The sequence below is a fragment of the Struthio camelus genome, chromosome 6 (genome assembly GCF_040807025.1).
Source record: "Struthio camelus isolate bStrCam1 chromosome 6, bStrCam1.hap1, whole genome shotgun sequence".
In the NCBI taxonomy this organism is placed as follows: Eukaryota; Metazoa; Chordata; class Aves; order Struthioniformes; family Struthionidae; genus Struthio; species Struthio camelus.
This window is the reverse complement of record NC_090947.1, coordinates 9944415-9972385: the sequence shown is the minus strand read 5'-3', so window position 1 is coordinate 9972385 and position 27971 is coordinate 9944415. Positions and strand designations below refer to the sequence as shown.

Sequence of the window (27971 nt, the reverse complement as noted above, 5' to 3'; positions counted from 1 at the left end):
CTTAATAACAATACCCCTCTTTATACACTTTTTATTCACTTCGGTTACAGATATGTATGTGCTCAGGGTACAAGCTATATTTGCACAGCACCTCCCTAGCAGCTAGTCTCAATTCAACCTATAAGGGTTACAAAAGTCACACGTTTCTTCTGTTACAGCCCAAACCCAACATGCAGCACCCTTAAAGCCCAACAAAAACATGCTTTTAAAAGACTAAATATACATACATGAGCTTCTTCCTACAGAACTCAAAGTAGCCCTTGCTGCTACAGCTGATGTTGAGACTACTTTACATCCACTAATAACTTTGTTTAATCCTCAGGTATTTTATAACTTCTCTAATTTCCCCATCTGCAACTAATCTCAATCACCTGAAGTTAATAAATTTCACCTCCGTTCATTCAGCTTGCTGCTAATTAACTTGACCAATGTTGTGTGGAAAGCAGAGGAGCTGTTAGTGTTTTTCTGGACAGCGTTAGCCTACCTAGCCTGCACAAAGCCTCTTCAGCCTGCAGATAGTTTTCCTACAAAACAGGGCTTTAACCTGAGAACAATCCATAATCTCGTAACACTAGTGTATTTGTTCGAGAGCAGCTAGTGCTAGCAGTAAGTATTAATATGCCTTATTAAAAGGAAGAAGGTAAATCATGTTTAATCTATAATTTGTTCTTTGGGACAGTAACCCCTGGACGCGCTGGAGGGCGCAGTGCGACGAGGCGGCAGGCGGCAGGGCCGGGCTGAGCTGCGGCTTCCCCGGAAACACCGGATCCTGGGCAGGCAGCACCGCGCGGGGAAATCGGGAGCCTCGAAACGCCTGTTGTAAATGCAGCGAGTTTGGCGTTCCGTTGTCAGAAGGGAGCAGCTGTCGGACGCCCGCAGCGGCACCGAGCTCTGAGCGCCTCCCCCCTTCTCCTCGGCCTAGGCGGAGGGCGGGCAAGCGCCGCACGCAGCCGCCGCGTCCACACCGGGGACTGGGCTGGTTTAACTCTGCTCGCAGAGGAAAGCGCGCGTTCACGAAGGCAGACCGCAGCCCTATGCCGACGTGCGCGCAGACGAGGCTGGGGAACGAGGCTCTGTTTACGGCGGAGCGGCAGCCTGGCCGGGAACGCGCCCAGACCTGTCTCCCACCCAGGGGACATATTTCTGCTGTTTCCGTGCGCCTTTTTTCCCCCGCCTCGGTCAGCGCAGGGAGCGGACACCGACGGTGTGCGGCTCCGTTCCGGCCGACGGCCCGCAGGACCCAGCAGCGCCGGCGCGGGGGGCGGCCCGCGGCCCCGCCCCTTCCCCTCCCGTGACATAACTTCCGCTGTGGCTACTTCCCGTTCCGGCGCGCGCGTGTGCTGGGCTGAGGGCTGCCGTCCGCTCGCCCACGTGGCCGCGCGCGCCCTCCCCACCCCCCCGTGAGCGGCCGTTGGCCCCCGCTCCGGCCGTTGGCGCCGCCGCCGCCATGTTGGTGCTGTTCGAGACCGCCGCTGGCTACGCCATCTTCAAGGTGAGGCGCGGGGGGGGGGGGCTGCGGGCCGCCGGGGGTCCGCGCCTCGCTCGGCCCGAGGCCTTGCCCGGGGGGCCTGACCCGCTCGCGGGGGCGGCCGAGCCCCCGAGCTGCGGCGCTTCGGTAGCGGTCCGCGGTGTGGCGTGGCGGGAAGTGCCCGCCCGGCTCAGGGCCCGGAAGGCTGCTCTTTTCGCAACACTTTCGTCTTAAAACGCCGCTCGGGGTTTGTGGCGCTGGGCTGATCACCGCCAAGGGGAAAAAAACGAGTTATGTGGACCGTGTTCGGGGAGGAGTGGGTTGCCGTCCTGTCTGCGGAGCGCTGTGTGGTGTGTTTCCGGCGGAGGGTAAGTTAACGGAAAGGAGTTGTGAGAGTTGCAACAGAAGTAAGATAGCTTTAGGTATTGTAATTAACTTGTGGCGGAAACGTCAACGGGGAAGGAGTGTGCTCAAGTCAAATGGTTTTTCAAAAAGTCACTTTACACGTCAGCCTTGTTTGGTTTCCTTGTGACATACACAGTAGGAGAAGGAGGGAGGTGAGACATGAAGCTGAAGAGTGAGTGCTGTAAAGAGGATCTCGGGTAAGAAGGAGAGGCACAGCGCGGGGAAAGATGGCTGCAGTTGTAGTAGTGTCCTGGAAATGCAAAGCCTAAAGGCACTTGAGAGGGAGAGCTTTCTCCATGGTCCCATCAGGGATTGCACATGGCTGTTTCTTTTTCTTCCACCAGTGAGAACAGATTTGGTGGGAGAGAAGGTACCTGTCTTTGTGCCCTCCTTGAAATCTCTGGAGACATCCTGTCCTGGGGAAAAGCATCTTAAGTGCTTTCCCTTATTTCTACTGAACTCATTTTGCTCACAGGCTAACAGCACCTCCTGGTTGTAAGGAGAGGTGCATGGGAGCCATGCAGCATGCTAAGCAAATCTGCAGGGTGCCTTGACCTGCGTGTGTTTCTGTCAGCTCTTTGGCAGACTCAGCACATGGGCCAGATGAGCTGGCATCAGCTGCCCACAGGTGTAGCACATGCTCTGCCTTTCTTGCTGTGTTGAGAACATGGGGCTAGGAGGAACAGACCACAAGTCTCTGGCAAGCTCCTGATGTGTTGGTTCAGAGGTTGCAGCTCCATGATGGTTTAAATGAGTTGCTAGAGCTGCTTTGGTGCTGTGTGCCCCATCATCTGTCTTTTCTCTTGCTTTGGATGTTGATGCTTGTACAGTCTCATGATGAGATTGTTCATGGAGTTTGATGACAGCACTTGCTTTATTTCAACCTAGCTTAGTCTTTTTTGGGTTTGGCTTGTGCAAACACCAGTGCAGATACAAGGAGAGCAAGGCACTAGTTTATTTTACCCTAACTTATAGAACTGCATCGTTGGGGCTCTACAGAGCCCTATGGTTCCTTGGTCTACCCTGAAACCTTTCCTCCTCTTTGAGGTGTAGCTGCGCAGTTCAGGCAAAGAGGGTTTTTAAGACTAATCCTCATGTAAAAATGTATCTAAAAGCATATTACTTCCATTTTCATTCCTGCTTGCAACTGGGGAACTAAAGTATATCACTGTCTCCCTGGAGGTTTAGATCAGTGGCTGTTCACACTAGCTAATATACTGCACCTTCTGAGTTTCTTTTAAAAAAAAAAAAGAGGGAGAGAGAGAAGGCAGTATTTCCAGGTAGGGTTGAACCTCTTGTGCTGGGAGCCAAGCCCTCTTTTAATCTTCTACAGAAACCAGGAAGGGCTGAAAATAGCACGTTTGAATCCCTGAAACCAGGATAGATATAAAGCAAAAGTAGGAGGAGGAGCATAAAGAGAAATGAAGAAGTTTCTTTGCAGGAGTGCTGCAACACTCAGTTGCAGGTGTCAACAGCTGGGATTTGGGGTCTGGCTGTGATGTGTATGCGAAGCGGCTAGAGGGCACTAGGCACCAAGAAGCAGTGTTTAAATGTGGTCTTCTAAACGCCTACCTCATGGGCAAGAGAGGAGCGCGAAGGACGTCTGGGGTGGAAGCTGTTTGTTGGAAGTGAGCATAAATAATATTTTAGTAAATCTTGTGTTTTGAGACAAGCTATTGTTTTCTGTCTTGGTTCAGTTTGCAGCTACCCATGCCAGAGAGAGTCCCTGCCACAGTGTGTATCTGCTAGGTAGGGAGGGCTCTCAATCACATGGCTTTGCGTTCCCAGGCACAGTAGCTGTTTGGTTACAAACTTGCGTGGTCCTTATACTTGTTTATTCATTCTGTAGCAAAGTATTCTCTGTGCAATTTAGTGGGGTGGTTTTTGGTTTTTTTGGTTGGTTTGTTTTGGTAGCCTTTAAAGATGGCCATTGGTGCTTTCCCCCCCCCCCCCCTTAAGTATCTTGAGGGTTGGGCAGAATTTGGGCTTCTGAATTTTGGGAAGCAGTCATGGACACCCGCTCCCCTTTTCAGCAGTGTCCATAGCCAACGTAACTGCTCTGCCTTAATCCTATGCTGATCAAGAGCCCCCCCTGCAAGCTGGGGAGCTCTTGGGTAGTCCCTGGTGGGTGTTGGTCCCATTAAAGAAGAACAAGCAGAATTCAGAAAGTAAGGGCAAACAGCATAAACATATTCCAGATCTTGGAAGACTTTTTCCAGTGAATCTTACTGTCTTGTAGGACACGCGCTATCCATAGGCAACCATAACTTCTCTACATCAACAACCTCTGTTTTGGTGACTTCTGTCTCTGCCAGTGTCTGTTTATGGAGACTGAAAGTTCTGTCTGCCTCGGGATAAGAAGGATGAACTAGAACAAAGAATCAATACACCGAGGAAAGGAAGAGGTGTCCCAAGCGTTTTCTGTGCCTCAGAGTCCTGTTGGAAATGAGTTATTGTGTTTGTTTGCTCAACTGCTAATTCAGTTTGAAAAAGACACAGTCCTTTGACCTGGGTTTAAAAATCTGCAAGGAAGCAAAGTCTCATAATCCCTAGAACGATTTCAGTACTGCGCTGAGTCCCATTGCAGTTGCTTTGGATTTAGTTGGGGACAGAGACATCAACATTTTTGAGTGACGTAAAATGTAAGGATCTTGACTATGGAGTTGTTCCCCTGAGCACTCTTCTAGGAATTCACAGTACGCATTTTATGCAATATGTGGAGGGTTGATGGTGTAAGTGTTAATCTTCTGCAGTTTAAAAATTGAGAGGCGTTCCCCTCTGTACAGAGAAGGGATTAAGCCATTGCTGCCTCTTAGGTAGTTCTTGGCTCAGTTGATTACTGAGCTGTGGTGAATAGTCTTTATAGGAATATCCTCTTTGTTCCTTGGGTTAGCTCAGTTTAATAACTTGTTGTAGGATCACTCCTTCCCCTTAGGTGTCCCAGGTTTTCTGGTGTTTTCCCAAAGTAGTGGCGAGTTTGATTTTTGGGTCACTGGGGTTGTGAATGAGTCCTGTAGGAGGTGGAGCAAGTTTTGATAAACAAGGAGAGGGTTTTGCTTTAATGTGCGGGTTCAGAAGAACCCAGCCTTTATTGAACAACTTGCATAATTCAGTTGAAAGTAAAATGCTGTGAATATAGTTGCATATTGGTAGGCTAAAGCTGCTGAGAGAGCATGTTGAAACTAAAGATCACCAAAATTGAGTTTGCTTGCTGTCAGTATTAATTTCTAGTGGCTGGACATGCTATGGATCTGTTTCAGGTCTTCTCCGATGAATGCAGGGTTGAAGGCTTTTCAGAATTATTTTAATAGATTATTTCTGGTTTCTTGTCTACAGGTTCTGAATGAGAAGAAGCTCCAAGAAGTAGACAGTTTATGGAAAGAATTTGAAACTCCTGAAAAAGCAAACAAAATGTAAGCAGCTTTATGTAGGGGTAGCAGCCTGGGTTTTGGAAGAACGTGACTGCATGTATATTTATGCACATCTGAGGTCCAGAAGCGTGGGGTTTTTTTTTAGTATTGTAAAATTATAAGTTGCGAACAAGGATAACGAAAAGTGAGATATTCATAGAAATAGAATGCCAAACGGATGGAAGGAAATAGCTTTATTTTCCCTTGCAACGTAATTAAACTGTAGAAATCATTAACGCGTGCCACTGAAGCAAAAAAATTGAATAATATGTTAAGGAGATTTGGATGCTTTGACAAGAATGTCCAAGCTTGTAATGCTGGCACTGGCTGAAATGACAAGTTTTGTGTTCACAGGAAGTCTTAAAATAAAAAAGAATTGGTTTAATCCAGCTGAAACTAATAGTATATGAGTTACCCTATGAAATGGGAGTCAATTTTGCTGCCCATGCCAGCAGTGACTGTTAGTGTCACTGAGAAGCTGCAGGCGGGGGTTTTGGTGTCCACCAGCCAAGCTAGATTTGCTAGCAAACTGTCCTGTGGCTGGAGACAACGATGGATTCCTTCCAAGCCTGAATCTAGGGTGGCTTTTTGGGAAAACTTCTAACCAGATTTTGTTATAACAGATACCCCTAAACAGGCTATGCCTTGTAGTTTGGATTTATTCTGCTCTGTAAAAATGCTTAGGGTACAGGATAGAAATCCCGCATCTGCCTGTTTTGCAGTGGTGTTAATCTTGTTTTACAAGTATCATCCTGACCCCTTACTGGATAGGATGCGTCTCTAATGGATCTCCGCTCTGATCAGGTTAATTCCTATCTTTCATGTTTGTCTAAAGAGGCATCAGTATAAGCATGGAGCTTCTGCTAGGCTGTGCAAGTGCTTAACTCAAGCATTTAGCTTTATCTGTGACCTTGCTTCCTCTGCACATACTTGACTTGCAAAGAGCAGTGGTTAATCAGAATTGGATTAGTCAAATGCCTGTCCTTGGCAAGGAATTTACTGGATTGAGATAGCTTCTGTAACTCAACAGGCAGATCAACACTGTAACTCTAGATATCAACATGAGAGATTATATGAGGGGGAGAAGAAAACTATGCCTAGGGAGCTGGCACAGTGTGGTTAAACACCGTCCATGAGATTATTGGCTCTGGTCAGTAGTTTGGGCGTGGCAGAATTTTCTGCTTACTAGTTCTTTGTTTTAAGCTTAACCAGAACTTGTATTCTAGCATCTAATTACAGAGGAGGAGTTGGGAATTCATGAGCGATGAATCAGTTCAGTTGTAAAGCCTTTAAAGATGCGTTTGGTTAAAAAGCACGTTAAAATCTGGGCTGTGCAGGACTATGCATTCCAGAGGCAGAAGGTTCCTTTTTAGAGATGTACGGGCAGATACTACCATCAGTCAGTCAGCAGTGACACCTTTTTAATCAGGGTGCAGTGTTAAAATGTGGATGGACGATGTCTGTCTTTAAATATGAACTGCACAAGGAAAGGGGAGGCTCAGGTTTTCTGATCGTGTTGGTCCTAATTAGAAATATTAAATCAAAATTTGTGGGAATTTTTAGGACCTTATTAAAAAAAGTTTGTGACACAGTGGAAGAGCCACACCAGGCTCAAACTTAATCAGCAGGTTTAGTGCTCTTCCTCTTTATTGAGGATCTGAATATTGATCTCTGCTCTCTTGCAGTCTTAGGAAGAAGTGAGGACCTAATGGGAACTATAACAGCAGAGACAGGAGGGAAAAAAAAAAGTAGGATAGGTCTAGCATCTAGTTTGTGTGTTGGTTTACACATTCATGTTTTTCTTCTGTAGAGTGAAGTTGAAACACTTTGAAAAGTTTCAGGACACAACAGAAGCACTTGCTGGTAAGTGAAATGTAACACCATTTTTGCAAAAAAGAACCTGTCACACATTAGTTCATTCATTACTTCTATCCCTGCTCTGTACCTTTATTTAGTTTTTTAGATTACAGATTCTTCAAAGGCAGCTGCTTTTTTTTGAGGTCATCCACTCGATCGTAGCATGGTGGAGACTTAATGAAGTCTAGTTTTCCTGCTGTGCTTATTGCCCAAACAGTTCACTCATGAGTGATGAATGGAAGCTTTTGACTGATGTACAAGGTCTGTTGTCAGTGATGGATTCTTGACGGAACTGAATATAAATGATTTGACCCAACGTTTCATCGCTACCACTGAGACAACAGACTGGTGTCAGGGAGTGCATACATTACAACTGTTCTTGTTTTGTGGATGCATACTTTGCCTGCCTTTTTGCAGCCTAAGACATGCCTGTTTGCACTTTAAAGAAATTCAGGAGTTGAAACAAAATGGAAAGCCTTATTTTCAATAATTTGTACAAATTAAACACTTAAATGCTAAGGCTGTGGACTATGTTGAACAGAAAAGACAGTGCTAGCTAATCTTTCAGGGATGGCATGACTATTACTGCTGAATAGAACATGTTGCTGTATGATATTTGTAGGTGGCTGTTACATGTCACACGACCAAAGAACGGATTTTGATATTCTGATGTAGTAGGGATAGCTTTTTAAAGAAAGCTAAGGAAACTGCAAGAATGGAGACACTGCCATCATAAGCGAGGCGCAAATGAAACAATTGAGATTGAAGCCGCTGTGTATTCCTCTCTCCCTGTGCTTTTTATTTGGAGTATGTTGCCTTTGCATAGGGCTGGGTTCAGATCATGTATTGTTAAATGTTGTTTTTCGGGGTTTTTCTGGTTGTATTTTTTTTAAAGCCCTATTACTTCAGGTTTACTAATCTGTAAAGTGGAGGAGATTATTTAAACTACCTATACTATACTTGTTTTGAAGGGAAAACAATGTGTCTGTTGTAAGTGGATTAGGAGTTACTGGCCAGCTTGGAAGCTTCGTAATGTATGTTCATTAAGGATGAGAGGAAAACTCAGCATGGCACTTTAGATTTTACCCTTGCATTTCATCAAGGCATCTGAAAGCGCAAATCACTGGCTTCTGCTCTATACGCTGTACTTAAGATGTTGTATCAATCAGAAGTTCAGTGGAGTACAGAGCTGACCTGTCAAGAGAGTTGTATAAGTGTCATCTTGAAATATATATTGTGTGGAATTGTGAGACTGGAGATGTCTGTTTAAAATTGCTTCAGTCTATGCACTATATATTAAAAGTGTCCATGTCTGACCCACCAGTCAGTGTGCGTGGCTTCATGCTTTGTTGGGGTTTGATGGATAACCCACTGTCATTGCCAGGGGATGTAAATAAGCTGTTACTTAATTTAGGACACAGTGGTTGCTGACTAAAGTGCCTGAAAGATGATTGGGTGATTAAATCATATAATAAATGTTCTAATGCTTTCTGAAATTTTAAGCGTCTATCTAGAGCATATGAAATTGTTTGTAGAGTTTCTTAAACAAAATTGGCAGAAATAGAACTGAAGCCACATGGAGGACAGAGAGAGAACTGGGAGAAGGGTTTTTGATTTAAGCCACTGCATGATGAAGTAGTGTTGCAACTCAGCCTAGAGCTATTGTGGGCAGTTGGAAAAAAAAAAAAAAAGTTAGAAATCCTAGTGTTACTGGGTTTAGGAGGGAAAATAAAGTGCATTTTTATTCTTTTTGTTTTCTACAGCATCCACAGCTCTTGTGGAAGGCAAACTCAGCAAGAACTTGAAGAAAATTCTCAAGAAGATAGTGGCAAAAGATGCCCATGAACAGTTGGCTGTAGCAGATGCCAAGCTTGGAGGTGTCATAAAGGTAATAACTGACTTTGCCTTTCTTCCTTTGGTCTTATGCTACTGAAATCTTATAAACAGGTTCCGGAGATCTTATTAGCAGTGGAATAGGCTGCCAATACTATGTTTGTGGTGTTGAAGATACCTCATCCTTATGATTGAATGTGGACTGCATGTAGGCTGGGAAGATGTCATGTTGAGTACACAAATGGATGATAGGGTAAAAGTGTACTGAGATGTTCAGACTTGTCTGGCTTACCTCTTAAGTGTTGGCTGGAAACCCAGCAGATGCCAAAGTTAATTTCTCGAATGGCCCTGTACAAAAAGAAAAAAGGCTAAGCACACGTGCTTATTCTTCAACAGCTGTAGCAAAAGCAGGGTGGCAGCTTGTTGCTGTGTTGGGAATGTGTGACCATCCCCCAGCTCTCCCCATCAGTCCACAAGCAGTTGGGCACATCCTCTGCCTCTTGCATGCTGGGAGAGGAAGTGCGGTAGAGATGGACTGCTTTCTCCTAGGTGTCAAATCCTAGGTCTGTCTCTCCTGTCTCTGTTGCCTGTTCCAAAAACTTCTATTTTGACCACCCCTCATTGTGCCTTAGGAGATTGGTGTGGGATGCAAAACAAATAGGAGACAGTGCTGAAGTAAATAACGCCTAAGACTCTGAGCTAATTATTCAATTTTCTTTTTAAAAAAAAAAAAAGAAGAAATACCATCAAACCCTCTACCTCTTCATTTTTTTCTCTGCTGCCAAACTATTGCTAGTCAACTGCAAAGTCTTGAGTTTCAGTTCCAATGTCTGTGTAGCAGATTGAAGATGAGATTTATAGCTAAGGCTCTAACTGTGGGGCTGTTAGTGTGGAGGACGGGGGATGTCGCTGCTTTGAGCATCGAAGAAGGCTCAAAGGTTGAGTGACCATAGGATTGCAGTAGGAAAACAGGTATATGAGATAATGCTACTGGAAGAAGGATTTTAAAGGAATGTCATTGTTGTGCTTGACTTGGACTATTGCTTTCCACCCTCCAGGATAAGCTGAATTTGAGTTGTATACACAGCCCAATGGTTACAGAGCTGATGAGAGGAATTCGTTCGCAAATTGAAGGGCTTATCACAGGCCTCCCTTCTCGAGAGATGGCAGCTATGTGTCTGGGTCTGGCACACAGGTGGGTTGTCAGTAGCACAGCTCTCTTTCATCTTGTCTCTTCCCCACTCCCATATCTTTGGCCATGCTGTGCTGCTTGAAATGTCTCTGATTATGTGACCAGGTCTTGTACTCGCTCTGCATGCAAGTCAAGACGTGTTTGTGTCTGGAGTCCTATTTTATAGAGAAAGAGTTTTTCCAGTTTCACCCACCCTTTAGGGAAAGGCTTCAACTTTCCCAAAGTGAAAGTGAAAAGCTTTCCTATGCATATTATGTACTTTAGCGTTTGGTTTAATGAATCTCTGTGGCAGTTAAATGGGTCACTTAAAACTAACTCCGTTCCTTCTGAGAAGCATGGGGAAGATGGCTTTGGGTTGGTGATTGGTCAGAACTCTGGGGTTCCCTCATAATATGTTACGTAAATGTTAGAGGCAGAGTTGTTTTCCTTCCTTGCCACCATGGCCTTGTTAGGTTTAGCAGACTGGTAGTTAGAGCAAAGGTGTTGGATCAGCACTAGGTCAGGCGTTCATGCACAAACAACTTTTCATCCAGGTTCTGACGTGATTTTGTTCTGTAGCCATTAGCATAAGATATCTGCCTTAGATAATTCCTTAAAAATAGACTTTTGTTGCTATTACAATGTCTAGAAAATGGGGATTAATATTGACAAAGAGCTTTGAAGTTGCAAGTCCTCATTTATGTCAGCTGTATTTTGCTGTGGCATACTGCAGATGAGTACTGGGAGATTTTAAATGTAGATTGAAAGGCAGATGATAATGTTCTTTCTTGACCAGAGGGAATCTGTTTGAGGAAGTTTCCGCTAGTACTTTGTATTAGCGTTGCTGGTATTTGTTGCTGGGTATGCAGTGTTTGTGGATCAGCTCCAACCGTTGCTGACCTGGAAATTCTATTGACAAATATTTTTTTGTGGGGAACCATGCAGAAAAGAACCAACAGCATTATTTCCTGCCACAATGTTCATGTTGACTCTGGAGCATATGGTACAGATAGCCTTAGCTTTCCTTTTGCCCTGGTCATGGGGTGTGTGCATGCATCACGGCTGTTGTGAAAGCGTGTGGCAGTGGCAGCAGGGTTTCTCCACTGGCCACAGCTGAGAGCCACCAGTGGCGTAAAACTGAGCTAGTGTGAATGAATGTGTGGACAGGGATATTAATGCAAAATAGGAACGGGGGGATGTGCTCTACAGTGGGATGTCAGGATGCTGATGAAACTATATTTCTGTCTCCTCAGCCTTTCCCGATACAAGTTGAAGTTCAGCCCAGACAAAGTAGATACCATGATTGTCCAGGCAATCTGTAAGTATACTTAGAATTTAAATCCTTAGTGGCTTTAGGTTAGGATAGCTGACTTCCTTACGTTGGTTACAGAAAAATATTGCTGTCAAGATTTCCTCTTAGCATCTTTCAGTAAATTGGGCAGTTGCATTCAGCTAGTCACATGGCATTTTTTCTTAATAGGGCTTTCCACAATCAATAGTGTTATTAAGGTTGTACAGTAACCTGATGTCAATTTTCTTTGTCTAGAGATCAGTTGAAGTACAGGCCATTATTAGTTCAGCCCTCTGAGGACTTCAATTCCCAACATGCCTTGCTTCTGAGTAGTATTGGAAGGGTATCTGTGCCCCATGGAACAGGATTTTCTGACCTTTGGTTGTAGGGATAGCGTGTGTGGGGAGCATTGTGGCAAGAGTCTTATGTTAGACGCATAGGAACCACTGCAAAGTATAATGTTGCATTCCATGTTGTTGCTTTCCCAGCCTGAGTCTCTTGCAGAAACTTAAATTGCAAGCACAAATAGGAAAGCCAGTTCCTCATTTTTTCCTTGAACACATCTACGTTGTAATCAGCATGCTTGCTGTGAAGCAGTGGTGAGGAATCCTGTTTGGAGTATTAATTCCCAGACTCTGTTGTCAATGATGAAACATGGTTAAGCTGAAAATAATGATTTAATTCAGTTTCTTCGTCACTACCACTGAGACAACAGATGGGAATGTTAGTATTGCATTAGAGAAATATTTTAGCCTCAGGGCTCTGTAGCAATGTATGCTGTGGGTGTTCTATTCTTATGTTACAGGTCCAGTTATCAGCCATACCTGGTAAATGGAGAGCCTGTTGCATTTGTGTTGGCTGTGTTTTTATTATAAAGGCAATTAAAGGACTGAATACAATCTTCTAAAATAGTTTAATAGAAAATCAGTTTCTCAACATTACAACTCTTTTTCTTAAAAGTATAGTAGATGGCTAATTTTACATCAGACACTTGTGTGTTACGCCTTGAATGGCTGGCTGAGAGGAAGAAGTACATTGATTGCTGTTCTCTTTCCGAGTGAACGTGCTTTACAGCAGATAAAGGAGCTTCTTGTCCCAGACAGTCCGAGTGATAGAACCCTCAGGCTTCACTCACTCACTTGGTCTAGTATTGTACGGTTCTCTGAAAACTAAAGCCTTTCTAATGTCCTGCAGCTTATGTTTTATTCCAGTGAATTTTTATGGGGAAAAACACTTGGGTTATATCCCTTTATAGTATTTAAATTTGTTGATTTGAGAGTTTTCCATGTTTAAACTACCTTTTAAAAAAGTCCGTTCTTCTTCCTTTTAGCCCTTCTTGATGACCTGGACAAAGAATTGAACAACTATATCATGCGCTGTAGGGAATGGTATGGTTGGCACTTTCCTGAACTGGGCAAAATCATCACAGATAACCTAACGTACTGTAAATGTGTGCGGAAAGTTGGTGAGTAATAAAGAGCAGAAGCCTGGAATATGTTGCATGTTATTATGTAGTGCTTTATGATACTAATTTGTAGACCTTCATCTAGCTGGTCACGGTCATGTATACAGTCCTGCCATCAGCAGTGGTGTAATTAGGGCTAGTAGAAAAGCAGTATATGCTTGAATCTGTGTGTTGATGCGATTTACCATTTGGAAAGTTAATAGAAAGCTAACACTGTATGACTCAACCAGTTATTCATGGACCACCAGCATATCTTCTTGGAATCACAGTCAGCAGACTGGTTTGGAAATTAGCTGCCAAAACCTGATGTAAAAAGACTTGCTGCTTGTGGGTGTTCTGAGGTTGCAGCTGCTATATGTGTTCATTGGAACAGAAAGAATGGTGGCTTTAATCCTTTGGACGCTCGGTTCTTGACTCCTAAATGTGTACTTTTTTTTAAATGAAGCTTGCATTTCAGAAAACCTTATATTTTTAAGGGAGCTTTTTCAACTGAAGTTGGGGGGGAAAAAAATTAAGAATTACATTGGTTTAGCTAGTGGTAAATGGCTGCTCGCTTCCTGGAATTCTTCCTTTGTAATCTTGTAAAAAGGTGAAGTATCCAGTGTTACAGAATAAGAGTGGGATTTTTTGTTTATTTGCTTTGTTTTTGTTTATCTTTTTGTTTGTTTTTTGCTTTATTTTTTGTTTCAAATGTTATCTTTCTAACCATTCTTAGTACAAATATGAAAGTAAGCAGTAACATTGATGTATGCTTTGGGAGTTCAGAAAAGGAAGATGGTAGACTTGATCCACTGCTGTTACTTTGGACCTTTTTCTTTGTCTGTTTCTGTTATTTTTCACTTGTTCATCTTGCCCCAATGCGCGCGTACTTTTGTTTGTCCCCCACAGGAGACAGAAGAAATTTTGCCGCCTCTGATGTTTCTGACATCCTGTCAGAGGAGATAGAAGAGGATGTGAAGGCTGCCGCAGAGATTTCCATGGGGACAGAAGTGTCAGAAGAAGACATAAACAACATAATTCATCTCTGTGACCAGGTATGTACATGTGGATGGACAGCATTAGGAACTCCGTGTTGGTTAATCGTATCAGAGCCTATTCTGCCAAGGAGTGGTTTTCCCAGAGCCTTTCTAACACTTGTGATGGCAGTGATGATTCCTCTAACGTTGCTGACCTGATGTTCAAACGTGAGGGTGTGCAGTCACTACCTCATCTGAGCCATCTTAGACTGTTGGCATCTTCCTGAAGTCTTACAAAGCGGCAGTCTGTCTTTGGGGTGGAATCGATGTGCTTTTAAAAACTTGGGAGGATGGTATTGTATGCCCTCTTTTTAATATAGTACCTCTTACTTGGTTGTTTTGAAGCTGGTTGATAACCCCTGAGTTAAAAGGGGAGCACTGAGGCCCAAAGAATTAGGAGCTCTGTCCTGCTTTCATCTAGATTGTATTTGAATTCCCCTTACATCAGTGGTGCCAGTTGGGTCCCTTTGTGACCTTGCCAGGGAGTGGCAGGATTAGGAGTAGAGAGTTCCTGTTCTCAGTCTAGACCAGGCTGCTTTTTGTGTGCTTTCTAATTGTGTGTATTTGTATGGAAAAAGTAAAGAGCATTTATCCCATTTTGAGAGAATGGTGGCAAAGATTTATGTGAAAGCTGAATGTTCCAGGGTTTTGTCCTAAAGAAAATGTCCTTACTGAGTATTTTTGTTCTGCTTCGCTGTCTTTGGCATGTTGCCAGCTCTCTTATCAGGAGCTTTGTTGCGAACATAAGTTGCATAAGGGCATGAGCCCTACAGGTCCAATACGCTTCATGGATGGAGCTCTGCTCTGGGAAGGTGCCCTATATAAAGCTTTAAATAACTGGCTCTTGGCCATCTGTGCATTTTGCACTTTGTTAGTCTCCTTGATTGGAATCCTCAGCGCTTTCTTGTTTCAATACATGTAGCTCTTTTATTTGTCTGTCAGCTAATACTGATTCCTGTAACCAAACTTTGTGTCTGTGCCAGGTGATTGAAATCTCGGAGTATCGGACACAGTTGTATGACTACCTGAAGAACAGAATGATGGCCATTGCTCCTAATCTCACTGTCATGGTGGGTGAACTGGTTGGAGCAAGGCTCATTGCTCATGCAGGTGGGTCACATAGGAAGCTTAGATGTCCTCATCAGAGGTTTTCCCTGAGGAGCTGGTCAGCCAAAAGCATTATGCAAGGCCCTGATGGATGCCTCATGGTAAAAGGGAGGAAGGTGGTTTTTGAGGAATTTGAGAATACCAGCATGAGCACAGTAGCAGTCTGTGATGATGTAGTTCTCTGTTGGCCTGAATTCTTTTTAGAACGTGAGGGCAACTTTAGTCACTACCTCTTCTGAGACACTTACTGAGCCCATTGCTGATAGTTCAGTCACCTCTGAGGTACAGTGCTGGAAAGCTGGCATTAGGCTTTTATGGTCAGACTGACTCAAGGTGATAGCCTTATTTCTGTGTTTATGCTCAGTTCTGTGACACATGCTTGCTGTCTGACTTTGTCAGGAGTAGGCATTACTCCAGTGGAGTATGTTTTATTGAGTTAGCCTTCTTTCCTGATGCTGAAATCAAACCAAGATACGGAGTAAGTTTAAGCATGACGGACTGAAATGGCTTACCTATCCTTCATGAAATGAGCGCGGAAGCAGTTCATATACAAATAGAAGGCTCTGAGTTTCCTACTTTGGGATGCTTTAGGAATCTAGTCTCCTGTTTCTCAGCTGCTTCACTAATAGGTTAATGTTGCTCTGCTCACCTTCTTCTAGGTTCTCTTCTGAATCTGGCTAAACATCCAGCTTCAACAGTTCAGATATTGGGTGCTGAGAAGGCACTCTTCAGAGCACTGAAGACTAAGCGGGATACGCCTAAATTTGGCCTCATCTATCATGCTTCCCTAGTAGGACAAACTACTGCGAAAAATAAAGGAAAGGTGCGTTGCAGAATTGTTTGTCTCACCAGCTTGGCTTTTTCCGGAGCGTGAGTATCTGGTGATGAGATGCCTTGAGCCTCACAGTGAGGCTCTTTCCATTGTTTGCTTTACTGCTTTCCTTTGTGGTAATGTGGAAGCTGCCACTGTGCCACAGATCTCTGGGTGTCATTCGTTCCTGCTCGAAAAAGGAAATGGGATTATCCCTTCAACAAATCTGGGTAGTAACAAATGCATTCCTGCTGGATTATGGTATAATGCTGCTTTTCTCAAAGGGTATGTTACTACTTTCTTTTATATGTTAATGAAGTAAGCTGTTGCAGGCTTTAGTCTTCCTTGGAAATCAATCTTATTGTGTGCTACAGGCAGTAACTTTGGCTCAGTTCTACAGGGCTTAGGCTTTTATAATGCAACTGTATGAATTGTGGAGAGAGCTATTCAGCTAGGAATTACACCATAAATTGACCTGGTCTAACGGTTGGGGTGGAGTGGGAGAGGTATAAATAGCTTGCTAGGTTCAGATGTTTACCTCTAGGTATTTAGCAAGAAAACATGGTGTTCAGTTAGCAGTGCTAAAAAATGATGTACTTTTGGATTTAACACTGCTAGTAAGTGGTTACTTTGTTCTTCCGTTTGTGGGCATGGTTTCCAGATTAGAGTGAATCACCACCTTATGTTCAGTCTTAGCACTTAATATTCTTTTTGTCTTCTCCAGATCTCTCGAATGCTGGCAGCTAAAACTGCCTTGACTATTCGTTATGATGCCCTTGGAGAGGATACTAGTGCTGAAATGGGAGCTGAGAACAGATTAAAAGTAGAGACGAGGCTGAGGCATTTGGAAGAGAGAGGGGTAAGTCTGCATGAAGCAGTTGCTGATGGCTGCGTGAAGCAGATATTGTTGAAAAGAAGTTTGACTCTGTACTACCTGTGTTTATGGTATGATTTTTCTGATGCACTGCTCTCCAAAGTCTTTTCCCCACACTTGATTTGCTGTCACTGTGATCCTGTACTTCTCCCAGCCTCAGCTGGAAAGTAGGATTCTTTATGCTGGTTGCATCCTTTTGTGTCAGTTTTTCATGTCTACATGTGTGTCTTCATTTGCATTCTACTGGAAACTCTTGATTCTGAATAAGGTGAATAAGATCATACCCTTACATTGCACTACATCTCTATTGTATTTGCTGTAGAGATATGCTTGTTGCTTTGTAGCTTCCTTTCTTAGAAGAGAGTTCCTCTGGTGCTTTTGTTTTTCTGTCCTCTCATTTTGCACCATGCTTCCCCAAAGTCTGAACATTGGCCACTCTTAGTCTTCAGGAGCTTTCTCTGGAGGCAAAGCAAGAAGCTGTTGTCAGCACAGAACATGAAGAGTGCTGCATTGTACTCCTGTCACCAAGTACTGTATATCTTGCCTCTCCATACCTGCTGTTCCCTTTGTTGCCATTGGTGCAGCATGCTGGAGAACATAGGGCTCATCTTTTAGGTGGTGTGCCTGCCGAGTGTGGTCTTGTAAGCTATCGTTAGCTGCAGCCTTCCAAGCTAAATCTGGTGCTAATGCTATAGTACTGGCATCATGGCTACAAAAAAGAAAAATCCAGAAAAACCTGCCTATTCCTCCTTGAGCTTTTCTTAGGAGGTGGCACTTTCCATGGAAACAAAGAGAGGGAGCCATGTTTTTTAATACCAAAACACAAACAGATTGTCTGACAAGTACACATTTAATCCAGATCAAGTTTTGAGCCTGTATTGTGGGTTTTTTAAGTTGACTGTATGCCAACTGTAGGGCGATATCTGCCCAGACATGCAGCTACCTCTGCAGAAAAGAAAGTGTGCACAAATTTGAGCTGGCATTGTTAACTTAGAGGCATGATGCTGCCTGTCACGTGGCTGTGGTATGTTTGATCCCGTACTAGATGCCCTTTAATTGCGTTGACTTCTTGAAGAGCAGCATTAAAAAAAGCGCATGCCTTTCTCACCCCGGTTACCTCCTTGTCACTGTTTTACTCCCGAGTGTAAGACTCGTACAGTTATGCAGAGCCTGACCAATAAAATGCGCTTATCTTTCCATTTTTATTTCCTTTCAAGGACTGTGGAATTTAGGTTGTGAATTGTTTTCGTTATGAGTAACTTGTTTTTCACTTCTAAATTTTTGTTTTAGATAAGAAGAATAAGTGGCACTGGAAAAGCCTTGGCCAGGGCAGACAAATATCAAAACAAGAGGTGAATAGTTTTTCCTTTCAGCTTGGCTGGGTATAACTCTCCTTATTTTTACTGCTGAGAGGCTTTTTGGTTGTGGGCTGAGTTGACTTGAGATCCAGAAAGCATTTTCTGTGATTTTAAACACTGATGACAAGTGCCATTGTTAAGGGGAATTTCCATTTTCTTGCAATTTACAGTTGTGGCAAAGCCAGTGAACTGGAGAAACAGACCTGGTTTTCTAATAGTAAATTACTGATATCATCAGATAACAAGTATATTTAGATGTTATCAGCATCGACCCAAAAAGTTGAATAATTTTGGGAGTTAATATGTAGCAGCTTTATTTAATGAAAGCCCGAATCAATTGCATTTTAGAAAATCAGGATTTAAATGAATTTCTGTGACATGATTGGAAACTGCCCAAGAAACTTACTTAGTCTTATTCTTAAAGAAAAAAAAAACCTGTTGTTGTTTTGAGCAAAGCTTCATCCCCTTTATTAGGTCCTGTACACAACAGCACAGTATCTTAAGTGATAAATATGCCCTGCACTCCAACAGGACACAGAGCAGTTTCTGGTGCTGGAAGTGGTACTCTAAATTGCAGTTGAGGATTCTGAACACCTAAATACAGGGAAAACCGCAGACTGGAGAGGGAGAGGGAGGAGGAGGATTGGAACAGTTCATTATTAAGCTGAGCTGTGTGGCCTGGGCTTTTCCCTTAACTTGGTTGCAAGCTTGTTGCTTAGCTTGGCCTGCTTATTTTGGTGAACCTTTGGTGTAGAGAGGGCAAGTGCTCAGCCAAGTAGGGCTGGGTGCTAGTTTTGTCAGGAAAATTAGCATTGCTGTGCCCATCTGCGTTTTCCTGACATCTTTCTCAAGCCTGGCTGTAACTTAAGTTTCCACATGCCAAACCTCTCAAAGTGTAGTGAAGACTAGATTACTGGAGCAGCGTCTAGAATGGGAAAGCTTTTAAAAATGCAACAGTGTGGCAGTAAAAGAAGCAGCAGTGATTTAAGGAGGCAGTAGCTTGAGGAGGAGGGTGGTGAGGAGACAACATACTTGTAGGTTTTTGATCTCCTGAAACAGGGAGTCATGATGTCCCGCCAGGACATGTTTCTACTGTTAGACATGCTCTACAAACATGTCCAGGCTTGGGGGAGAGACGCTGAAGATAACTCCTGACTATTTGGCTTAGTCTGACTGTCTGAAATGGAAAGATGCAAAATGCCCATCTTGGACATAAATGGTAAAAATCAGTATTTCTGAACTTTTCTTTCAGGAGTGGATTGTGTTCCTGAAATGAAACAGAGCTCTGTTGGGAGACTCTAGTACCTGTAAACTGATTCAGTCTCTGTCAAATAGTCCTTCTAATGCAAAGTTGAAATACTACTGCTATATGGAGATTGTTTGAAGGGCTAAACTGGTGTTTTAAGCAGATTGGCAAGAATGTCCTGTATGAAACTATAGATCCTATATGGATTAGCTGCATCAAGGTAGTATTTCTGAAGTTAGTTGCAAGGTAGTCTGTAGAGATGAGGTTCAAGCCAAATGTTTCAGTATGCTGTCAAAAAAAAAAAAAAGAAGAGAGTGAGAGCTTTACCCATCTTTGGCATGCTTATTTGATGATTTATTATTTTTATTTCTTAGTATTTTGACAATGTCAAGTAAGCTAGTGCACTCTACTTCAGTTAGAAACCCTGGAAAGAGTCCACTGTTTGCAGAAGGCTCTGTAATTAGTTTCTTCAAAGTGTTATGCAGTATTCATACGCATAAGAATAATTAATGATGCGTAGAGGAGGAATTGATGGTGCTGTTAGCATTATCACATGCTTCCCAGCCTAGTAACTCGACAGAGATTCGTAATCTGTGCCAGGTAGCTACTTGAGAGTCCGATTTTAGGGAAGTTTGGATGCTCAGAAAGTGTCAGGGGATGGGGGGGCAGTAGTTTGGGGTTACTAGGTTACTGTTTTAAAACTCCTTTTTCTTTCAGTAGGAATTCTGTCCTGAAGAAGTCAGGAAAACATTTTTATTGGTATTAGATGAAGCAAATGTTCAACTGCCCCTGAAAAGGCTGGACGGAAGAGTCCTGGGTTTTTGGGGTGGCTGGTACTTTGCAGGCTATAGAAAAGTCTGGGACTGAGCAAAGGAGTCCACAGTATCCAGAAAGAGGCAATTTCAGGCACAGATTAGGCGTTCAGCTGCACTGTAAAGTCAGTGGTGCATGCGGTGCAGGGAAGCATAGCGATGGGCCGTAGCATTATCCTGGCTTGTGACTTGTACGCTGTGAACATGACAGTAGAGAGGCAATGCAGAAAAAGCAAGAGTTAAAGCTACTTCTAACCCTAAATATGTTACCCATAGGGTACAATTATATGGACTTCCCAAATTGTGGGGAGCCATGTGCTCCATACAGCTGTGGTGGGAAGACTTTCAGCTGTGGAGAGATCAACATAATGGGTAATGTAAGTGCTTTGTACAGCCTTGAACAGATATAAACCGTAACTGAATTTTCATTTCAACTGGTATCTTCTGTCCGGATCAGGCAGTCATACTTCATGGGATATCTGCTGTAGTCAAGACTACTGATGGACCTTCACGTGTTAGAGAAAGGCCCTGGCAACCTGTAAACACTTCAGTGGTGCCAGATTGGTTTGAGAATATTCTTGGGAGATTGTGTTGGAGAGTGAACGTTCAATGGCAGCATCTTACCTGTAGGGCTAGCTCTTCTTTCTGTAACTTAAACTGACTTGTTTCCTTCATTACAGTGAAGTAAAAATATATGACCCATCTGGTGACTCTACGCTTCCTGCTGCTTCGAAGAAACGCAAAATTCAAGAAGTGGAAGAACAGGAGGCAGGGGTTGCTGTGAAAGCAAAGAAGGTCAAAACAGAGGTTAAAGGTTGGTTGCTGCATCTGTGCTGCTGGCGTGTTGCTGTGTGCGTTGTGCAGTGGGATTTAACATTGACAGCTAGCCACAATACCTGGTTATTCTCCTTGGTTTTCACGCGCTGCGTTTTTTTTAAAAAAGTTCTTTATGGGCCGACGCTGGACTGCAGTCAGTTATTTTAAATATCTGCTTTTAAATGGTTGCAGGCATAGAAGAAAGTAATAAAAAAAAAAGTAAGCCCAACTTGTATTTGTCTTACAGAACTTCTTGCACAGTAGCTTGATCTTTAGTGAGCCTCAGTATCTTGAAGCGAAATAGCTCCTCTTTGAAAAACTGGAATTTCCCCCACAATACCATTTTATTTTGTGTAAAAATGGTTTCTCAAATGTTTTAGCACACAAAACTCTTCTCAGTGACCGAGTCAGTGACTGACTCTTCTCAGTGGTGCCGAGTGACAGGACAAGAGGCAATGGGCACGAACTGAAACACGAGAAGTTCCATCTGAACATGAGGAAAAACTTACTAGTGAGGGTGGCAGAGCACTGGACCAGGTTGCCCAGAGAGGTGGTGGAGTCTCCTTCCCTGGAGACAGGGAGGTGGGACTAGATGATCTCCAGAGGTCGCTTCCAACCTTGGCTCTTCTGTGATTCTATGGAAAACGTTGAAAATCACAATTTGAGATGAAATAAACAACACTTGGAAATTTCAGTCAGTTTACGTGATAAATTTGTATTTGTGTTTAACTGCTGTGCTTTGGAGAGAGAAAACTGAACTGTGCCCACAGTTCATTTGTTCCTTCTCTAATGAGTTACTGGATGATCAAAGATTTTGGACTGTGACTTTGGAACAGCCTGCATTTACATTAAAGTTGATTTTAAGAAACTTACTCCCTCTTCTTCCCTCCTGTGTGCACTTCCAGCTCCTCTAAATGTTTGGCTTAGTACTTGCTACGGCAGTGGACTACCCTGTGTGTAACTTGGGAGGGGAAAAAAGAAAGAAAAGAGGGCTTTAAGCCATTTTTTGTGGGATCTGAGCCAGATCTGGGTGTGAACTACTCCCAGTTCTGTCAGCTACCTGTGCCTGCAGGCACGGGCTGTCAGAGCCTTTCACTGCCCTTCTCTGTGCTGTTGAGCTCTAGACAAATTTGGAGACATGATATCAGAGTAATTATGCTGTTTCCATACTTGTTCATGCTCACCTTATGCTGAGGTGATCTTTCCCGATGCTGGTTGGTTGGTTCATGGTGTCTGCACGTGGACCAAGCAACTTGTGGGAAACTGCTGAGAATTAAAGTTACACAGGAGGGAGAATCCTTTATACTGTAAAGATCTGGTCCCCCAGCTTATTCTTGCGCACTTATAGTGGAACAGGGACACACAAGTGCTTTGGAGGCTTGAACTTTACCCGGTTGCTTTTTGGAGGATGTGGGTGTTGTCACTGCTACTGCTTTCGATAAGCTTTGAACTAACTTCTCTTACAGTCTCAGAATTGTTCCCGTGGCTTTCCCTGCCATTATCAAACTAAGTGCTGGCATCTCACAAGCATGAGCTCCTTGCACGTGACACTTTGACGAGACCAGGCTGGAAATTATTCAGTATGAGGATGGATATTTCTATTCAGACATTATTTAATTGTTCATGATTTTATACAGGAAACCTACTTCTGTGTCTGCTCCCTTTGCTTTACTGAGCATTGATATCTCTTAGCTTAGGGGGATGGGAGGAGCTTAGCAGTTATCCTTGAGCTACAGAGAATTATCTGAGCCTTTAGTGTGCAGAATATTGTTAAGCTGCCAGAATCCTCTGTGCTGTTTGGTAATTTTTTTGAACATTTCCCAGAATGTGAAGCGCAGGATGTCAAATGTGTTGCCCTTCTTCCTAAAAAGGAAGGGCATCCTTCAGGTGTGCTGTTTGTGGCTCCTTTTTTTCCCCAGCTCTGCAAGTTGAGTGGGTTGTTTTATTGGGATACTTGGATATCAGAACCTTCATGTGTGCCAGATGCTTCAGATGAAGGAAGAAGCAGTTTTAGAAAACTTATTTACCTCATAGCACCTCTATGCAAATCTCATCCCTTCAGCCTGTACTCCTGTACCCTTTAAAATATTACCGCAGTTATGTTTGCAAATTCTTCTTCGATCACCCAGCAGAATAAATGGATTTCCCTGACACAGGCTAGACAGACAGTGACCTTGCTCTTTTTCAAGTAGAGTTGGTCTGTCTACACAGCATCCTGTGGTGATGGTGGTCTCAGAAGTTTGCTGAGTGGTTGCACAAGTTCCACAGCACATAGGAAGGGAGGGTCATACCACAGAGGAGATCCCAGCATCACGATTTATGCTGCATGTCCCACTTGAATAGGCACGAGTGTTTCAGTTCTGCTGTTCTTGGGACTGTTCTTTCTATTAGGCTTTGTCCTTTTTGGGGATTGTGCATCCAGCCATACTATTGCATAAGAAGTCTCTGCCCCCCCCCTTTCCCCAACGCTGTTTGTGCAGCTGCATGGCGAATGGGGTTGGCAGAAAAGCAGTTCAAAAAAAAAAAAAATCAGCCAGATCAATTTTGATTCAGTTTGCAGTGCAAGGGGAAGGAAGGTTAGGGACAGGAATGAACTGGGAAGCTGGCACTGCCACTGAAAAGTGATCTGTCAAACTGTTCCTGTAGTGTTTGTAGTAAAGGGAAACAATTTTTTTAAATCATGCTTGCCCGAAACCAAAATGTTACTGCAAGAGGAGGTGTCATGTTTTGTGTCTCCCTGCTTAGGCTGCATGTCTGGCAGTACTTTAGATAGGAACTGACAGGGCAAATGGGTGCATGAATTCAGAACGCTTTGATCTTTTACACCTTAAGAAACATTGAAAGGAAGTTACCTGAAATAAATTTTAGTCCACTTAAAGAGTAACCTTTTGATACAAAACCTGTTTTAAGGGAGGAGTGGAGGGGGATGGACATGACTGATTTGTAAGGAGTTGTATGTGGCTAGATGGAATGCTTCCCGGCGTTCCTGCTGACAGGACTAGCCAGTGCCCCCAGTGAAGCACTCGATTTGCATTTAAGCATCAGAGTATAATATTAGCTAGTCACTTGAAAAAGTCTGTCATCTCTTAAGAAGACAAGAAGTGTCATCTTTAATGGAGTGAACCCTGCAAGACCTAAAGCTTTAAATGACAGGGATGTGATGATGTGCTTTTAGTGACAGACTGACTTGATTCTGTACGCTTTGAGAAACAAGAGTGTGGGGAGTAGACAGCACATCAGTTTGGTGTGTAAAAAGCTTAGAGAAAACTGGTGGAAAATGGGTGAATGAAACTACAGCTAGTGATCCCGCATGGTGCAGGGATATCAGTCAAGCTGCTCTTCTGGGTGCTGCTTACTGTGCCTACTTGCAGTAGTGAGAACCGTTGGCTTTCTTGTCAGCTGCTGTATATCACAGAGAAGCCCCACTGGGCTTGAGTGATTTGGAAGCCCTGGTTCTGGAGGGAAAAGAACAGCACCCCTGGAGCCTTTATCCTCATTCTGCTGAGGTACGACTGTGTGAAGCCTTGTGATGAGCTTTGCTAGAAAGCAGCAGCTTAAACCTTCATGAAAGCATCTGCTGCCAGCTGTGAGAAGTGTCAGTGCCTGTGAATGTGCGGTACGTTATCTATTGTTGTAAATCGTGACAGGTTCCACTGCCTGGTGTGTCAGACCTGATGACACAGATAGTAATAACAATAAGTTATTTTCCCAAGGTCCCACCCAGCATTTTGCTTGAAAATGCATAGCTGCTTTTTACTTAGTAACCTAGCTAAGTGAAGACATGTAGCAGAGCAAATGTGATGCGTATGCTCCTTTTGTATTGAATGATTGTAATGTAGTATATGCTTATTTTTTCAGCCACCTTTTATCTATGTCATATACATAAAGTAGGGAAGCTGATATTTGTATTTACACATGTTTTGGAACCTTTTGCTTGCGTACTGTTCCGTGTGAATGACATGTATGACAGAATCCACTTACAGTTATACATAACTGTTCCTTCATCTGGAATCCTTTGGTTTTTGCTTCTGGCATTTTTAGTGTCAGAAAACTACGTGGGCTACCTGGCTGTATTTTGCTGTAGACGTGTTCAGAGTTTTTCTACCCTGAAGACAAACTTTTGTCTGAAGGTTATGTTAGAGGCAAAGATTGAAGCATGTTTTTGAATCGTATAATCCTTTTGCTGCCCTGAGGAACTAAATGTGTGAGAGTGCAATCAAGATGTTAGGAAGCTGCGTGTTTTGGCGTTTCTATAATTGCACTGGTTTTGTTTCTGTTCTTTCTGTAAGTGATAAGTGAGTGTACTTTCCAAATGAAATTGGTTCTGTTTTTTGGGAGTACTCTAAGAAGATTATTTCTTCTTGAGTCACGCTTCTGGTAGCAACTTTACACACCTCAGACAGCACTGATTTCAGCATCTCAGTTTTGTGGCTACTTGAAGGTCTGTGGTTGATATGTCATTAACTTACTCATGAGTACTGCATGCTGAGAAACTTGATGTCCAGTGCTGACTCAGTTGTGCAAATAAGTTTAATTGGGGTAGACTCTAGTAACAGCCTGGCTACTACATAAGTTGTCAGCTGGGTAATGATTTCTTTACCTAGCGATTCCTAAAACTGCATGGTAATATTCTAGAAAATGGAGTGGTAAATCAGGAGTGGCCTCTACCACTATGATTAGATAACGCCTCCTGTTGACAAATCGTTCTGAAAAATAAATTTAAAAGAACATTAGTAAATCTTTCTGTGGGTTAACAGTCCTCTCAACTTATACAAATAGTTCAATCCCTGTCTTCCAGGACAGGACAAAATTTCTGCTTTTGCATTAAATGTTGTATGCTAGCCCAGCATTGGTTCTTTGCATTTGCTAGCCTAAACTGTTCAGGGAAGATTGCTGATTTGCTTCTTAACAGATTTCCAATGTCAAGATACAAGAATTGGTTATGCATATCCTACTGCTGGCTGAGTGTTTCTAACATGGGTTTTAGAGTCCTTCCACTGCTCCTGGGGTGCTGGTGGAAATATTTGCCAAGCTGTGGACAGTCTCTTCCCAGGAAGAGTACTCGGGAGATAATTTGGAGAGTACTCAGAGATAATTTGGCAGGCAAATCAAAGCATGCAGGCTTGCTTTAAACTTTGGGAGCAGCATATAGGAGTGCCGTTTGTGCCAGGAGACGTGAATAGTGCTGTGTCTGAACGTTGTCACTTTTGTCTTGGGTAGTTGTGTGTTTTGATAAGAGCAGGGAGTAGTCGTTCAATTAAGGGAGCTGAGGTGGAGACAATAAAAGAGGGTAGTGTGGAGAGATGTAAAGAAAGCAGTGTGGTATTTGGTATTTTGCATTGTTTCTTACTGTCCTCATTGCATCTCCTTATATCTTGTACAAAGCACAGGTAGGGCTTTTTTTTGCCTTGTATACTTTAATAGCTGACAGTCTGCCTTTTCTTTTCCTCCCTCCTTTGGTACAGAAGAGACAAACGTAGAAGAAGGTGAACCTGTCAAAAAGAAGAAAAAGAAAAAGGAGAAGAAAAAGCAAGCTGAAGACGAGGGAGCGCTGACTGAGGAACCACCCACGAGCCCCACGGTTGAGGTGAGACAGAATTGCACAGTTACTTGATCCTTCATGGGAACAGATTCTCCCCAAAACATTGGGACTGAGGAGGAAAAGCATATTCTTATCTCTATAACTCATGGCATGTGAAGATTGTTGGACTCTTTAGCAACTTTATTTCATCATACCCATCACTGTAATGTCTGAGAAGACTGGCATTACAAAATAAGGCCTGGGAAATTTGTGACTGTAATGCCTCCAAGCAGCAGGAGTGTTTCCTCTGCTTTCTGCCCACTCCCAGCTTTAGTCTTTCCTCTTTCTACCTCTTTTCTAGAAAACTGGGCAGGGTGTCCTTTGGTGCTGAACCACAGAAATCGCTAGTGTTCAGGACTCTGGAGCAGCAGCTGTACCCGTTGAACTGCTGAAGCATCATTTGATGTCTTCTAGCATCAGCAGAGTGGATGCAGCCAAACAGAACTAGTTGCTCAGTTTTGAAATCCTGTTGTTCTTTAAATGGGATTTCATTTTTTTTTGCTTGGGGTAGCTGTGCTGCCTGATGCAGTCTGACTACTGCGCTGAGCTGCCAGCAGTGCGGTGGACAGCACAGCTTCCCCTGCCCCACCGGCCCCACCATGCTGTAAACCACGAAGTGGTGTTAGCAGTAGGAGAAGGGAACATCTTTTGAGTTACGCTTTGCTAAGTATGGCAGCTGTTGCGCTGCTCTGAGTATGAGCTGTGTTGCCTAGCTACATGTTGCTTTTTTTGCTGTTATGGTTTGTTCATAGCAACATTTGTTTCCAGAATGCAGAGAAAAAGAAGAAGAAAAAGAAGAAAATGAAAGATGAGGATGAAGACTGAGGAGCTGAGGGAAACAGCCCCTTGGACAGCTGCTTCAGAGTAGTATTTCTTGAAATAATTTCTTTAGCCTTTTGCTGAAAACTAACTTCCCTGTATTGGAAGAGGGCAAGGAGATGGATTTGACAGGTTATCTTCTGCCTTGGAACAGAATATTGCAGTGTCTCTGCTACTTCAGAGAATTGCTGGCATTTTTTGCAGTTCCTTTTGTTGATAAGCTTGCCATAGATCCTCTTTTCATACGCAGTCTCCATTGATAAAGAATAAAAACAGTTTTATGGAGATTTTGTGCCTCTGTCTTAACTTATTTGCTGGCTTTCTAACCGATACCAGGAGCGTTTCTAAGACTGTTTGTTGTTTTAAATGAATAATCAGTAAAAGAAAAACTGTTTTCTAAACGTGTAAATGTTCTGTTGTAGCTTGCTCTATAAAGGATTTAGAGGTTATATACTCAGTTCATTAATTAAGATGGAAAATATATATTTTTTTCTAGGTATTATGGTAGACTCCTACTAAACAAATGGCAGTGTGTCTTTAGCTGGATAACGTTAGGTAACTTTTCAGCCAGTGCAGCTGGTGCTTTTCTCTTGAATATAGGGTACTGATTAGCTCTTAGCATGTGGCTTGC

General features: G+C 43.2%; 1 protein-coding gene and 4 non-coding genes across 6 annotated transcripts; all 5 read left to right on the top strand.

Annotated features, from left to right (window-relative positions):
- The first annotated feature begins 8 nt into the window (after positions 1-8).
- NOP58 (NOP58 ribonucleoprotein) lies at positions 9-27625 on the top strand. Of its 2 annotated transcripts, none has more exons than XM_068948102.1 (15): positions 9-1492; positions 5210-5286; positions 7094-7146; positions 8904-9028; positions 10032-10168; positions 11398-11462; positions 12766-12900; positions 13789-13934; positions 14900-15026; positions 15683-15846; positions 16559-16693; positions 17999-18060; positions 20805-20938; positions 26406-26527; positions 27290-27625. In XM_068948102.1, the coding sequence occupies exons 1-15, from the start codon at positions 1448-1450 to the stop codon at positions 27344-27346; spliced, it is 1584 nt and encodes a 527-aa protein (XP_068804203.1). In that variant the 5' UTR covers positions 9-1447; the 3' UTR covers positions 27347-27625. The 2 variants fall into 2 exon arrangements, with proteins under 2 accessions (XP_068804203.1, XP_009682520.2); XM_009684225.2 differs by lacking the exon at positions 9-1492 and adding an exon at positions 1518-1836.
- On the top strand, positions 7400-7488 carry LOC138067735 (small nucleolar RNA SNORD70). Its single transcript, XR_011142113.1, has one exon. It is a non-coding gene; the product is annotated as a small nucleolar RNA SNORD70 (small nucleolar RNA).
- Positions 12067-12154, top strand: LOC138067736 (small nucleolar RNA SNORD70). Its single transcript, XR_011142114.1, has one exon. It is a non-coding gene; the product is annotated as a small nucleolar RNA SNORD70 (small nucleolar RNA).
- Positions 14038-14121, top strand: LOC138067733 (small nucleolar RNA SNORD11B). Its single transcript, XR_011142111.1, has one exon. It is a non-coding gene; the product is annotated as a small nucleolar RNA SNORD11B (small nucleolar RNA).
- Positions 15182-15267, top strand: LOC138067732 (small nucleolar RNA SNORD11). The gene has a single exon (XR_011142110.1). It is a non-coding gene; the product is annotated as a small nucleolar RNA SNORD11 (small nucleolar RNA).
- Positions 27626-27971: the final 346 nt, after the last annotated feature.